The sequence below is a fragment of the Cervus elaphus genome, chromosome 11, assembly GCF_910594005.1.
Source record: "Cervus elaphus chromosome 11, mCerEla1.1, whole genome shotgun sequence".
Lineage (NCBI taxonomy): Eukaryota > Metazoa > Chordata > Mammalia > Artiodactyla > Cervidae > Cervus > Cervus elaphus.
The window spans coordinates 5255493-5270476 of record NC_057825.1 but is presented as its reverse complement, the minus strand read 5'-3'; the positions used below and the strand labels follow the sequence as shown (position 1 = coordinate 5270476).

General features: G+C 47.6%; 1 protein-coding gene across 17 annotated transcripts in view; it reads right to left on the bottom strand.

Moving 5' to 3' along the window:
- Positions 1-14984, bottom strand: part of RAPGEF1 (Rap guanine nucleotide exchange factor 1) — a 135125-nt gene that overhangs the window by 54569 nt on the left and 65572 nt on the right. For 12 of the 17 annotated variants that reach the window (XM_043916546.1, XM_043916553.1, XM_043916561.1 and 9 more), the window contains exons 2-5: positions 11473-11612; positions 10792-10905; positions 6243-6421; positions 1323-1479 (exon numbers count right to left, since the gene is read on the bottom strand). In XM_043916546.1, the coding sequence (XP_043772481.1) occupies positions 1323-1479; positions 6243-6421; positions 10792-10905; positions 11473-11612 (590 nt within the window). The remainder of the gene's footprint in view (positions 1-1322; positions 1480-6242; positions 6422-10791; positions 10906-11472; positions 11613-14984) is intronic. The other 5 variants (XM_043916556.1, XM_043916562.1, XM_043916550.1 and 2 more) reach the window with 1 other exon arrangement.

Here is a 14984-nt window from a genome sequence, read left to right as displayed (position 1 = left end):
ACAGTTTTTCAAGCCAAGAGGTCTATCTGCAAAGTGCACCTCTAGCACCACATAATTACTACTAGACAGCAGCTAAGATCTGAGTGCTTTGTATGCCAGACATAATTCTAAAAGCTTTACATGCATTAAATAATTTAATCCTTCCTATAGCCTAAAGGAGATCAGTCCTGGGTGTCACTGGAAGGACTGATGCTGAAGCTGAAACTCCAATACTTTGGCCACCTCATGTGAAGAGTTGACTCATTGGAAAAGACCCTGATGCTGGGAGGGATTGGGGGCAGGAGGAGAAGGGGACGACAGAGGATGAGATGGCTGGATGGTATCACCGACTCGATGGGCATGAGTTTGAGTAAACTCCGGGAGTTTGTGATGGACAGGGAGGCCTGGCGGGCTGCGATTGATGGGGTCGCAAAGAGTCGGACAAGACTGAGCGACTGAAAGAACTGAACTAATGCCCCATGATATAGGGTGCCATAACTGCCTGTGTTTTATAGATGAGTTAACTAAGGTTCAGAGCACTTGAGGAAATTGCTCCAGTTCAGACTGGTAAATAGAGGTGAATGCGGGAGTGAAATCTAGGCTCCAGCCTAGCCCTCCTTCCATGACATCACACAGCATCATCTAACAGCAGGGTCCACACCTGCTCACCGCTTACAGCCCTCGTCCTGACCTGCAGGCTCCCACCTGTTTCCTGCCCTACATTCTGCCTTGCTCCTTATCCACTGGGACTTATTTTCTCAATTAGGGTTTGTCCCTTGGACCCCAATTCCAGAACCATAGAACCTTCCTTAGAAGGACTTTGCTTCCCACCTTAACAATGATTCATAATTTTCTATTATGCCATTTCTGACTTCCCTGGGTAGTAAATTCACAAACTACATCAAAGATTCCAGTTTTACTTCTAACTCATCTCAATTCTGCTTTTCTACTAAGACGTTCTTAGAATATGAAAAGGTAGCAGTTGACATGCTGGGAGTTTTGCTAAGAGTCAATGCAAAAACAGCTTCCATTGGACTTTGTCGAGCTGGCAGGCATGCACAGCCAGAGCTGTAGTATAAAGACTTAGTGCAGATTTAGCACAAGGCCCGGAACAGGCTGACTGCCTCTGGCAGCTTTTCTAACTATGGGCCCAGCCCTCCAAAGGTGAAATGGCTGTAAGAGCATGTGTACCAGAGAGACAGAAACAGCTGGGGGACAGAGTGGCACCCAACAGCAGAGACACCAGAAGACGTTCACTCCGACGTTCAGGAGTTTAGGAACGAGTTCTTGTGAGACAAACAGCTCCAAGTCCCTGCTGAGGACCACTGGGAACCCACACATACCTTTACTCCGTCCAGCACGGCCTTGATGACCCCCTTCACAGTTGTCACCATCTCTTTATCTTCTGAGTTCACGCCTTCCAGCATCACTTGGTCAGACCAACGGATGAGGTTGGCGAGACTTTGGTACACTCGGCTGTAGCAGGAGGAGAGGGCTGAGCTGGAAGCAGGAGGAGAGTTTCAAGAGAATATTAAAACTCCAAAGCACGGCCATCACTTTAAGTCTTCTGTTTAGTACAGACCTAGTTTCTCAGTGACTCAGATTTCTCAGTCCTTTCTATAAAATCTGCACCTTTTAATAAATACACTTTCCCTCCCTGAACCTATTTCATACATCCCATGAAGATTTTGTGGAGCTTTATATTCTGGCCTAAGTTTTTTTTTTTCATTTCTCAACTAAAATGTATAAAAATTCCACCACGAGAATTTATGTGCTTTTTCAAACTTCACATCCTCCATGAGATTCTGATAACATCTCTCAAGGAATGGCCCACCTTCCTCTCCTCCAACTAGGTCAGAGTGTTGTACACTTCTTATTCTGAATTAGATAAAAACTCACAGGTTGCTCTCACCTTCCGAGATGGCCCACACTCTATGGAGTGAGTTTCTCTCTAAATAAATCCACCTCTTACCTATCACTTGGGCTTCCCTGGTAGCTCAGATGGTAAAGTGTCTGCCTGCAATGCGGGAGACCTGGGTTGATCCCTGGGTCGGAAAGAGCCCCTGGAGAAGGAAATAGCAACCCACTCCTGTACTCTTGCCTGGAAAATTCCATGGACGGAGGAGCCTGGTAGCCTACAGTTCATGGGATCACAAAGAGTCGGACACGACTGAGCAACTTCACTTCACCTATCACTTTGTCTCTCACTGAATTCTTTCTGTAATGACACAGCAAGAACCTAAGCTTCAGCCTTGATGGGAGGGGAGTTTGGGGAAGAATGCATACATGTATATGCATGGCTGAGTCCCTTCCTTATTCATCTGAAACTATCACAAATAGTCAGGTATACACCAATATAAAATGTTTTTGGAGTTAAGAAAGTAAAAACTCATATGTGTCATGAGGAGCCAACAGGTTTGTGGGATTTTAGCGGGCAGGGTCTTTTAGAGAACAGCTTTTACTTTGATTAAAAAATTTTTCTTTAATCTTAGTTCCAAGACCAGGGATTGAACCCGTGCCCCCTGTAGTAGAAGAGTAAAGTCTTAACCACTGGACCACCACTTCCAACGAGGGAAGTCCCAAGGAATAACCTTTAAATATGAGTTCAAAGAGACCTGAAATTTACTAGAATTCCTCCTAACATTGGCTTGGCTTTGTCATCCCCTGCAATAAACCATGGTTGAGAAGTCAGAGGAATGCACTAGTGAAGGGTATTTTAAGAAGGATAAGGCAGAGGCGAGGTGACCTGTGGTGGTGGGAGAGGCATCGACTTTGCAACAACACAAAACAAGCCCCAAGTACTTTTGGAGGCCCTAACAGTTGCAGAGTAGAGGCCAAAATGAAGATGTTTTATACCTCACACATATTTTTAAAATAACTAAAGATGATTATTCTGGGGATTTATGGAAAGAATTATTTTTCTATTTTGAATATTATGCATTACAATAGAAGAAGAGCAAAAGTGTAGAAAACTTGCGGGCTGCTATCTCCTCCATTAAAAAAGAAGAAGAAGCTGATATTAAGCAGCCAAAGATACGCTTTTTCTCCATAGATATAATTGTAAGAAAAATACATAATATTGTAAGATGATTAAAACAGGTTCTAAAAATATAGCCATTAAAAAAAAACACCTGAACAAAACAATGCTCTAACAAGAAGCTCTTCAGAATCAGATAAGGAAGAAGAGAATTTCCAGGAGACTGGTCTCTACTCTGCTGTTCACTCTACCCTGTGAGTGTTCCAACAGGGAGAAAAGAAGAGTCAGAAAGACTGAAAGCAAACTCCTCAAGTCCCATTACAAAGAAGAAAAATGTAAGAAAGAAGCCACAAGAAAGCCAGGGTTTGGTTGCTTTAGAGGATGATGTAAATGCAGAGTATTCAATGTCACGCCTATTCTCTTAGGAAGGATGACCAGGAGAATAAAACAAAACTTTTAGACTTTCCTGGGTCCTGGATAGGTGACGTGGTCCTGAAAGGGAAGGTGCTCCTAGCAGTTCTGCCTTCTCCTTCCAGGCAAGGCCAGATGAGGCCTTTTTAAACAAAGACGGGCTTCTCACCCCCGGCCTGAGTGGATGCCACCAAAGCACCTGGCAGTAATTAGATGAAAGAGGTGGGAGGGGTCACTTTTCTGTGACGCTCAATTCCTACCTGCACTGGATGTTAACATTTTCCTGAGAGCACCTAAAAATATCAGTGATTGTGTCCACCCTTCACATGGTTAGCTTGGAGGAAGAACAGTCCTGTGTCTTAATGTCATAGGAAAGACATTAAAAAAGGAAGGAGGGTCCTGTACGATAAAGATGTCCAGAGGACCAGCTCATCTGCTTCCAAAACAGAGCACAGCCGTCTACATGGAGGGCGAGCAGGGATCCTGCTCTCACACCTCCGTTCATTGCCCACAAGGAGCAGCCAGCTGCTTGTTCACAGGCCCGTCACCACTGCCCTGGGAACAGGAGAGAAGGGTAGCCAACAATCTGCCTGCTGGAACCCACCCACAGAGGAGGCAGGATAATACCCTCCCAGCCAACAAACGGGCTTCCCGCGTGGCTCAGCAGTCAAGAATCCACCTGCCAATGCAGGAAATGCAGGTTCGATCCCTGGGTTGGGAAGACCCCCTGGAGGAGGGCATGGCAACCCACTCCAGTATTCTTGCCTGGAGAATCCCATGGACAGAGGAGCCTGTCCACAGGGTCACAAAGAATTGGGACACGACTGAGCAACTAACATACACATAACCAACAAATGTGCCAAGAGAAATGAGATGGTGGAAGTAAGCTAACAGAAACATTTGAGGGAGTATTTTGATCATGTCAGGGAGAGCAATAAAAATATCAATTGGCTTTCGAAAAATTTCAGGAGGAAAAATCCCTTAAATGGTATTAACCAAAGGACTACCAGGAAAAAACAAAAGGGAAAAAACCATTGTTCCTTGTGGCCACACCCAGGCATTTCTCTTTTCCCATCAAGGAAATCGTTATAGATGTTAAGTAATTATAAAACCTCCCCACAGACAAAAAAACACCCCAGACCACTGTCACATTACTTGATCAAGTCTTCCAGAGCTTGTGTGTCTAGAAAGTAGCTTCCCCAGCAGAGCCGTTGGCTGACACTTGGGGACGCGAGGCTGGGCAGCAGTGCGGGGCCAGCACTCTCACGGGACTCAGCGAAGGTGGCCGTGCTGACTCTCCCAGGGAGGGGGGCGTACGAGGTGGTGGGCACGGGGCTCCAGCAGGCGGTGCCCACGTGGTCACACTCTGCTCACACGACTGCACGTCTCTTCCCTCCCGGGACACACCTGCCTGCCTCTGGTCGTCTTCTCCTGCCCCCAGAGCCCATCCAGCGCTTGCCTTGACGTCAGGTCCAGCACCAGCGTCTCCTCCCCCAGGAAGTTTAGTAAGTGTGACTCTCTTGTAACTCGCCCTCCATAAAATTGGCACCTGGTCAGAAACTGGGGGAGTTGGTGTTCTCAACCAGATCCGAACTCTCCCGTCGTGGGCCCAGCCCATGAGATGTCTATCAGAGCATTTCATAGAAAGCCGTCTATGCACCTGAAAAGAGCTTACTGTCAGGCACATTCCCTCCAAGGAGAGCCGCACCAGGCCTGTCCACGAGCTGGGCACTGGGACCTCGTGGGAAAGCACAGCACTTGTCTCACAGAGGCCTCCATGGGCCTCTGAACAAGGCACTGAAGCAACTGGCTGCCCCAGAGGCTTGGGTACATGATGGCAGCCTGCTGTGGAAAGTGAAGACAGAACCGGGCAGAGCCCTATCAATGCTGCATTCTTCCCCACCAACTGGCTCCAGTGAGCTTCCAGCCAGAAGACCACCATCTACAGGGGTCAGCAGAACCTACAGGGGTTGGCAAAAACCCCAGGGCAGGTAGCTTCTTGGAAATGAAGATACTGTTTGCTTTATCTCCCAAAAGAAGAAAACTATGTACTTCATTGCCAAGTTCTGAAAGCGGTTCATAAAAGCTTAGCCCCATGGGGCTACAAGGACACTAAACCATCCTGAGGAACTGAAACAGAGAGATGTTTATCCCGAACATGTGCCAGGGAAGGAAAACAAAGCCAGCAGGCATCTGACAGCCTCTCGTGAGAAAGCTCCTGTGAGGCTCTCACTGAAGATTACATTCAATACTGCTTTTCTTTCTGTGGTTAACAACAAACACAGAGGCAAGCCACTGACTAACCTTTCAGAGGAAAATGAACTCTAGCAAAAAAAAGAAGCTTACCCAACAGAGGCTGACTCCATCCCCGTACCTGGCTTCCAATGAATCCAGCTGCCATCTGGGAGGACCTGGCTTGATACCACTCAACATTTCACTAATCCATGCTCTACTGGGATTCCTCTCTACCTCTTTTGGCTTAATAATGTAAGCGGTCAAGGTCTCTAAGCAGCTAGATACTGGCAGGATTTGGTGTCACAATAAACTATGGTTAACACAGGGAACTGGGGAAAATGTATCCAAATCAATGGGATGATTGCCAATGAGCCAGCTAGTATGAAAAAAGAACCACAGGCTTACCCAGCGGCTACCCCCCAGCAGTGGTGGTGAGCTTCTTCAGTGTCGAGGCCTCATGAGTAACAATGACCTCAACCTTGGGAGAAAACCAAGTGGAGACCATGTGGCAAGTCTGGGGGCAGGGGCTGGGAGGGCTCCTTTTCCTCCTGGTACTCCTCACTGTTCGTAGAAACGTCGGGTGTGAATGGCCCCCAAACCAAGGTGCCGCTATACCTCCACGGCCAGTTGCCCAACTCACCTGTGCTGAATCCGAGGGTCGCTCTGCACCAGGGGTAAGATGGCCTCCAGCACCTTGCTGGCAGACCCCGGGAGCATCTCCAGGACCTTCTTATCAATGGCCATTTTGTCCACAATGGTCTTAAAGTAGCGCAAGGCACTGACAACTTCCTTCTCTTTCTCCTCCAGCCAGCTCAGGTTCTGAAAGGAAATGTTAAGCATAAGGAGGGAGGAGAGAGATTAAAGGGAGTGATTTTAAAATAAAGAAATAACATTTCCTGTAGATCACTTTGAGATTGATGCCACTGGAAAGGGCTTCTTGGTGCAGAAACTAAGTCAAACTGTTTCCCTAAGGACTGCAATCAGGATACAGAGGCCAGACTTGGAGGCGGAAGAAGGGGCTGGATGGAGAAAAGTAGTTTAGGTATTCCTAAGTCCCTTCTTAGACAGAGACAGACTCGCCTGGGGTCTCCTCCTCCACCACACTGAACTATCACCGCTCATCTCAGCAAGTGTAGTGAGGACTGATTTGCTGATGGCTGTAGGATGCTAGGGTACTGTGCACGTCTATCCAGGAAGTCAAATTGGGAAACCCCAGGACTTCCAAGGTCCTGAGGGCAGTGTGAGACTGGCCAGAGGCATTAGTGCTCAAAGCCCATTCTCTAGGGCTCCTTGCTAGATTCCCACATTTGACCTGCAGACCCAGTGCCCTCTCAATAAGATGAGATGGCTCTCCCAAAGGACCTGGAAGCCCTGGGGTTAAAGGGTGAGGAAGCTGGAGAGACAGCAGACATTTAGGCATTGCTCCTGCTGCAACTGCTAACAGCATCCAGAGTATCTCTGCTTCTGAGGAAAGCTCACCAAGGAAGAAAATAAAAATACAGAGCCCTGTACCTCCCAGCATTCACATTCCCACACCCAAGTCTTTCCTCTCTGACTGTGGAGTACCTTGAATCCACTGTCAGTGGGTAAACACACTCCTTACAGTGAACCTAAGGTCAACAACCCAGGTCCCAGCTGGCTGGCAGGGATAGATAGATAAATCCAAAAATGGATAATCCATTCAAGTAGAACCGATTACTTGCCCAGGGCAAATTAAGGGTAGTATGTGTGAGGAAAACTCCCACCCATGGGCTCTTTGAGCTGCAGAGACTAAATAAACAAAACCCACCAAGAACAAGAAGATAATTTCTTAAAAAAGGAGATTTAAAACTATACAAATACATAAAAAAGTGATAAATAATAAAGTGATTACGATTCCGAACATTATTTTAAAATAATGAGGAATGTCATTTTAAATTAAATTTTTAAATAGTGGATTTCATGGGAATATCAAAGAAAAACCATATAAATGGAGTTAAGAAGTAATTAGTTCCTTTAGTGGGACAACTTTCAGAGACTTGATTTAGTTCCTCTCAATGGGTGTACTTCCCCAGTGGTGTTCTGCAGAGCACTAGAATATCATTCTCCCATTCCCAGTATGGGTCTCTCTGCCCTCACTTTATTTTTCTCTTTTTACCAACTGACACCTTTATTTACTGTCCGTTTCCAAGAGTCAGGCACCTGCTTCTCTAACTCAAGGCAAGAGCGCTCTGCTTTGCTAGGCCTACATGGGGCTCAGAGGAACCTCAGTCTGAAGGAATCATGGCGCTGCGCAGACATCAAACCTGAGTAAAACCACACTGGCTGGTTGGGCAAGAGGACAACGGCCACAACACTGCCCTCTCAGCACCTCAGGACTGCTCAGGCGCCAGCATGACGAAACAGGGGGAGGAGGCTGGAAATGTTTTAAGAAAGTGTGTCCCCAGGTTTCCTAGGGAGAAAGGGGCTGACCTGAAGATGGGAGGCCTCCCAAGCGGCAGGCGTTTCACAACAGAGAATTCTCCTGTCATTTGCAGAGAGATCAAACTGGGCTGCCCTGGGCTCCTAACAGAGGCGTGACAACCTCGCAGAGTCGGGTTTCATCCATTAACGCTCCAGCAGATTCCACTCCCTGACTCAGTGGGCTCTGAATGCTGTGCATTCCCTCTGCCCTCCAGCTGTTAAAACTATGGCTTCTCACAAAACGCAGCCAGCAGTCAAGAGTCTACAATGAGACACCCAGAAGAAGCACCCCCAGGAACCAGGAACCTGAGGCCAGGGCCTTGGAGAGGCAGGGGCATCCACCCGCACATCTCCTCGTGCATCAGGGGTTAGGGGCCACCACGGCACAGACAGACCTGGAAACCACCTGAGGCTAGCGGTGCTGGGGCAGGTCGCGATCCAAAGGCACCACTAGGCTTCAGGCTCCTCGTGTGCAAAACGGGAATACTAACGCCTGCTCTGGGTGGGCTAAGGAGGTTTGTGAGGGTGCTGGGGCAAAATATTTGTGGAAGCATTTCATAAAATTAAGGGAATGGCAGATTCTGATTAAGCAAACTTGGCCCAGAGCCCACACTTTCTGTATACCAGGAACAGTGAAGGCTTGTGTGCACGATCAAGGTGAGAAGGAAGACAGTGTGTGATGTCACCCAGGACAGGCCCGGCAAAGGGAGACCCGAGGTAAGCTGTGGGTGAATCCAAATCTATTCCTGTCTACCTGAGCTACAGCTTCCCAGGTAACATCCTGGGAACAATGAGACTATACAGAGAAACACTAAGTTGTGAGAGAGTTAGTAAGTAACAGTTAAGGATGACAGCAGAAGACAGGCTATGGTGAGATATCTCCGACAGAGTCAGCTGCGCTCACACCCTGGCAGGCAGACCCCCAACACTTCCAGTCCTGACTGTGGGCCTCCGTGTGGGTTTGGACTCACTCTGGATCATGCAGGTGACAGGGCACAGTAACGCCACCCTTCTTAAAGGGTGATGACCAGGAACCAGGGTGATGCTCTTCCTTGGGCAAGGATCTATACAGCTCCTTCCTAGAGAACAGTTTCTCAGCCACGGCATGGGCATTTTAGGGCAGACGATTCTTGTGGGTGGTGGGGGGTGGGGGAGGTGCTGTCCTGTGCGTCGTACAACACCTACCAGCACCCCTGGCCTCTACCCACCGGCCGCCAGCCGCACCTGCGTCAGTCTCCGGGTTGTGACAACCAGAAATGTCTCCAGACACTGCCAGCTCTGCCCTGGAGTCTGCAGGAACCCCCACTAAGGAAAGGGTACCTGAACATCAAGTTTCCTCTATCATTTCTCTTGGAATAAGGAGGAAAGGGGGGCGGGAAACGCCAAGAAGTGAGCGGCTGGAAGAGTTTCCTATCAGAGTTCACTAGCAAAACACGGTGCTCAATGCGTCATTTTACTCTGGGCTGCCTGGACAGTGTCAGATGACAACTGACACTCCTCTTGGTGTTCTATATAAAACCCAGCTCCAAGGGATTGCTAAACAGATTGTAATTGAAAAAAAAAAAAAAGAAAAGAATTGTGGTACAGACCAAATCTTGCACTTTATTCCTCTCTTCAATCTGGAATTCAGATCAGTCTGGTAAACAACGTACACGTCATTCTTGCTCTCTAGCCTCTTTTTGTTAACAGATGGGGCAGGAAAAATGATTCAGTGAAAAGACTCTGGACCGAAAACCTTTATTTTCCCTACTTTTAACTAGTATTTTAAGATATTCTGCTGGTCAACACAAAAACATGAGGAAGTACACTGCAAAATTCAACAACTATGTGTTTATGTAACAGGGCAGTGTTTGCTAGTGGCGTTAAATTGACAGCTGAGCTGTGACAACAGTTCTACACTGTGGACAGTTACTAAAGGATTGAGAATCTACTTCTCTGACAGGCTTGTCTTTATTTCACCTCGCTGAGTTTAATTTTGTTTTTATGTTCAGTTATGTGTAGGGGCTAGCATTAGGTTTGCGAGGTATTAAAAAGTAAACTGACTTTCATAAAGAGTAAACATAGCATCGTCAGAATTTCGACTTGATGTCTGGTGGCCTGGGTTTCAATCTCTGGGTCACCGCTCTTTGCATGGCTTTGCCCAAGTGTTTAGTAGCTCCACAGCCCTAGTTTCCTTGTCTGCAAGATTTAAGTTGCCACCTCCCAGGGTTATAATGAGAATTAAGTAAGGGAATGAGTGAAAAGTACTGAGCATGGGGCTAAGAAAACGCTTGGTAAATGTTAGCAGTACAAAAGGAGTCCCTGGCTATGAGACACTGGTTCTGTGCTATCTCATCACGCTTAGGAGTCTCGCGAGACATTTAAAGAGACCTTACACTTTACATGCCCTTCCTCAACTGTCCAGAGCATCTTAGCAGCTCAAGGAAAGAACTGGTCTTAAGAGATGAGACTCACTCGTTCCCCCCAAACCTGTTGGACCCAAGCAGCACACCCAAACCAATCCCCGAATCCCCAAGCTTTGACCGTGGAGCACTGGGCTTGCTCCAAAGACCACAGAGGCCTGGATAAACTCTGACTTTTATCCATGGCTCCTTGGACTGTTTCCTGAACAATTAAGCCCACAGTTGCCACCCAACTGAACACAATGATATTGCAACAGAAATTTTTTTTTCCATCCCCAAAACCATGGGCCAGGATTCTGCAGTAGAAGGCAAGGCAAACCCAATTGTTCTTAGCATCACACTGACCTTCTGCCTTTGAGACCTGGAAGCCACAGCACTGGTGGACATAAACTCTACTGCCTGCTGCTCCAGATCCAAGGGGATAGGGTAGCCCTCTGGTAGAAATCTGTCTGTTGCCTCCTGGAAGAGAGGAAACCTGGATTCCTACAGAGCTTGAAATGGCCGTTTTAAGCTGAAGGAAAGGGGTTGATGAAAATCAACAGCTGTTGCAACACATCTGGCTTGACTGGCCCTGCTGAGGTTCCTGGTGTTTGAGGGCATCTTCAGCTGGGTTTCAAGGGTTTAGCAAGTTTTAGAGCGTGGGCCCTGGAACCAAATGATGGATGTTCTGGACATCACAAACCTACATGTGTGTGTCGGGGGGCAAGAGGGGCCTCTCTAGGGGCATGGAGGCCGCAGCCTGGGTGTGAACTTGATGCGCTGAGCTGTGCTGAATGCCCAGAGGAGGACATCTGGGAAAGAACCATTCTAGCCAACCACGCTGGACTCTGATTAACGGGAGAAACATTCACCGTCCTAAAGGTTCCTATTTCACAAGGACACGGAAGCCCCACCTGGAACCGTGGAGCGCTACAGGAAAGGTGCTCTGTACTGAAAGCTCAGTCCCCAGGGCATGAACTTAGAAACAGCACAAACATATTGCTCCAAGCAGGTGATGGCCAGGAGAAACACCTGGAGTCAGCTTACTTTGTTCATGGGCTTCTCTGGAATCTTCACAGACACCTCGGCTGGTTTTCCCTTCTTTGATGGCGTTCTCTTGATTTTGGGCGAGTGGAATTTGTCCTTCAGCTTCATGGTGAAGGAGGAGAGATGAGAACGCTGAGAGTCTGAAAACAGAGGAGGTACTGAATGTTAGAGGCAGAGTGGGAAGAAGCCGTGGTTCACTCACCTTCTGTGGAAATGAGTGTTGTCCTCAGGCAAATCTTTCCCTTTCACTGTTTGAGGTTACAAAGAAAAGGAAACATGGATCCATTCAAACTCTTCTGCTTACACCTTTCAATTTTTGCAATTTCCTTCTAAGTTAGGGTGAAAGCAGTCAAAATGGGTGTGGAAAACGAATACGCAAATACTTCCATGCATCCCTATAGAGTTCACCCGATGATCTAACCAACGTCCAAGGGAACTGGCTAAGGTGAAAGGACACTGCGGTGGAACCGCAGACGGGCTGGACACGAGAACTGGGAATGAAGGCCCTTCTGAGTGGACCTTCTCACTGTTTGGTTAGGGAACTGCAACAAGTGACATGCGTCAGGCCTCAGAGCTGGCAGTGGAGACTGAAGTAGAACTAAGGTGTTCAAAACCCTCACGGACACAGTGAAAGACAACATGGTTTCTCAACAAAATCAGGAACAAGACGAGGGTGTCCATTTTGATCCCTGTTACTCAATTTTGTACTCCAACACAAGCCATCCAGATTGGAAAGGGAGATATAAAACTAATCTGTTTGTAGATGACATAATTTTGTATATGAAAAATCTAAAGCAATCCACTAAGGAACTAGTACTAACAAACAAATTTAGTAGGCTCACAGGATACAAGATGATATACATCATAAACAAGGTCACAAACAAGAATCACTTCTATTTCTACACAATAGCAAGAAACATTCAAAATGAATGTAAGAAGCTTCCATTCACAATCATCAAAACAAATAAAACACAGGCCAAAAACTACGTTTAAGTGACGTACTGATATGCTACACCATGGATGAATCTCAAAAACATGATGCTAAGAAGCTAGTCATAAAAGACCATATATTGTATAATTCTGTTTATCTGCAATGTCCAGAACTGGCAAATCTCTAGAGACAGAAAGTATTAGTAGATGAGAGGTTGCCTAAGACTAAAGGGGGTGGAGAGGCATGGAGAGTGGCTGCTGGTGACTAAGAGGTTTCTTCTGGTGGGGGAGAAGTGTTCTAAAATTAGAATCTGGTGATCCTTACACAACCCAGTGAATTACTATAAAAAAAAACTTTGAATTCTACACTTTAAAGGAGTCGTGTAGTTATGTATGTGAATTCTATCTCAATGAAACTGTTGGAAAAAAAAAACAAACAACCCAACGAGCAGCCTTCCTTCATTTACCACAGCACTTTCCAGGGTTTGAAACCATCTTATTAAATTAGTTATGTGTTTATCTCCTAACAAGAACACACTCGCTGAAGACTGTACCTGCCCTGCTCAAGACTGCGTCTCCGGTGCTAACACCATATGTGGCCCAGAGAAGATGCTCGGGAAACATTAATTCAACAAATGAACAAATCAACCAAAGAAAAAATACCCCATGAAAAGTACTGCTTCTTTGGGTAATGTCAGAAATTCACAGAAAATACTTGAAAATGGTTGACAGGGAGAACATGATTCTATGCAATGGAAAAAGAAGTATGTGTATTTTAAAAATAAAAAAATACACTCCCTTTCAATTTTTTCAGCAATTTAGTACTAAAAAACAAAAAACAAAAAAAAAACCCTTCCAAATAAATGACATAGCACCTCTATTACAGGCGTGTCACTGTGTCTACTAGTGCTGCACGTGGCTTATCAGGGGCCAAGGCTCAACCCTCTTGTCAAAGACCTTCAGGCTGCAGGCAGGATCAGACACACGATCCGCCCTTTGCTATTATCTAGGAGCCTCCTGCACCCTGGACCAGAGAGAGAAGCCAGGCCTGACCTTCGTTCACAAGGGCAGTCAAACCAAACCCAGCCTTGCAGCTGTCTGTCCGCCAGCCAGAGCTGCGAGAAGCTCTTCTTAGAGCCCAGCGCGGACACAAATCCAGAGGGCTGGCGCGCCTCTCTCCTCAGCTGGAGCCACTCAACACAGAGCTCTGGGGCTCTCGGTACCAGCCCTCTCGGGCGGCGCCAGCCCTGGGATTCACAGCAGGCCAGCAGATGGTGTGATTGCTCCAGCTCCCCTTCTCTTCCCCACACAGGCAGGGGGGCCCACATACAGTTCATACTTGCTTCTTTACAACAACTCTGGTAATTCACACAGTAGTTAAAAGGGTGGGCAGTTGTTGTCAGACTGTTTGCAGTCAACAGACTTCAGCAGCACCTCTTAAGTCTCAAGTTTTGTCTGATAACATTGTTCTACCTGAGACGTCTGATGTGATGTATGTTAAATGAGACACTGGCTGTAGTAACGCAGGAAGGCGCTCGTCCACATGCGGGGCACGTGGCACCTGCTCAGTGCTGGGAGCTAACCTAACTGTGTGATGTGGACTGGCTGCAGGTCGGACCGGGACACTCTGCAGCACTGAACGCGTGACTCAGGATCCCGGGGAACGGCGGGCCTCACACATGCCCCCTCTTCTCCCTTTAGTACTGAGCGGAAGTCTCAACCCGGCTGGAGCCCGCTGGTCTCTGCCCCTCTTTCAGGCTGCTCTGCTTGCTGCCCCCACCTGCTCCTTAGAACGCTGGCCTCAGCATCCCCAAGGTCACAGCACATCCCTCTCCAGACAGGTTCCCAAGTCAGATGCTAGGGTGTGACTTCTACCCTGGTGAGTAAGACCGAAAGCAGGGCAACAGAAGCAGACGCAAATGGGGAAGTATAGGCAGGATGCATGGTTTCTTTGGTGGTCAAAGATCTTCAGAGACACAGACTGGGCAAACCAGCTTCCGCCTCCTACAGTCTGCTACCCTGCATAGCTATTACACATGGGTAGACGTGGGGCTGAGGGATGGCCAGTTTCACTCTGTGCCATCAGGGCCAGGGCAGAACCAGGGTAGGCAAACAGGGTGTGGAGGCCCCCCCCAGGCCCCGATTATGACCGAGGGCCCAGGTAAGGCCACCTTCACTGGAGAGCAGCCAGAGCCGCCCAGGAAGTACAGGGCAACAGGCTCTGGGCTGTCCCGGGGCAGCTGGGGATCCACATCGGCACATAAAGAAAGTGCGCATCTACCAATAAACCTCTCTCCTTGGAGTACTGAACAGCCGCAGCCAGCCAGCTTAGCACAAGACGCAATACATCAAGTGGGGAGAAAAGGTTCCTTGTCATGACAACCAGCCTCCTCAAGTTTGGAAATCAAGGGCAGCACAAACTAGGACAGGCTTCGACTTGGAGGCTGCTTGTCGTCTCTTCCTTGAAACAACAACTTAGCAACAAAGCCTTCAGCACACGTTTCAGGATTTTTGGAAGGTCACTCAAACTATGCAACTGAGAGCAGATAAAGCACCATGATGACCAGGGACGGCAGAGTCGG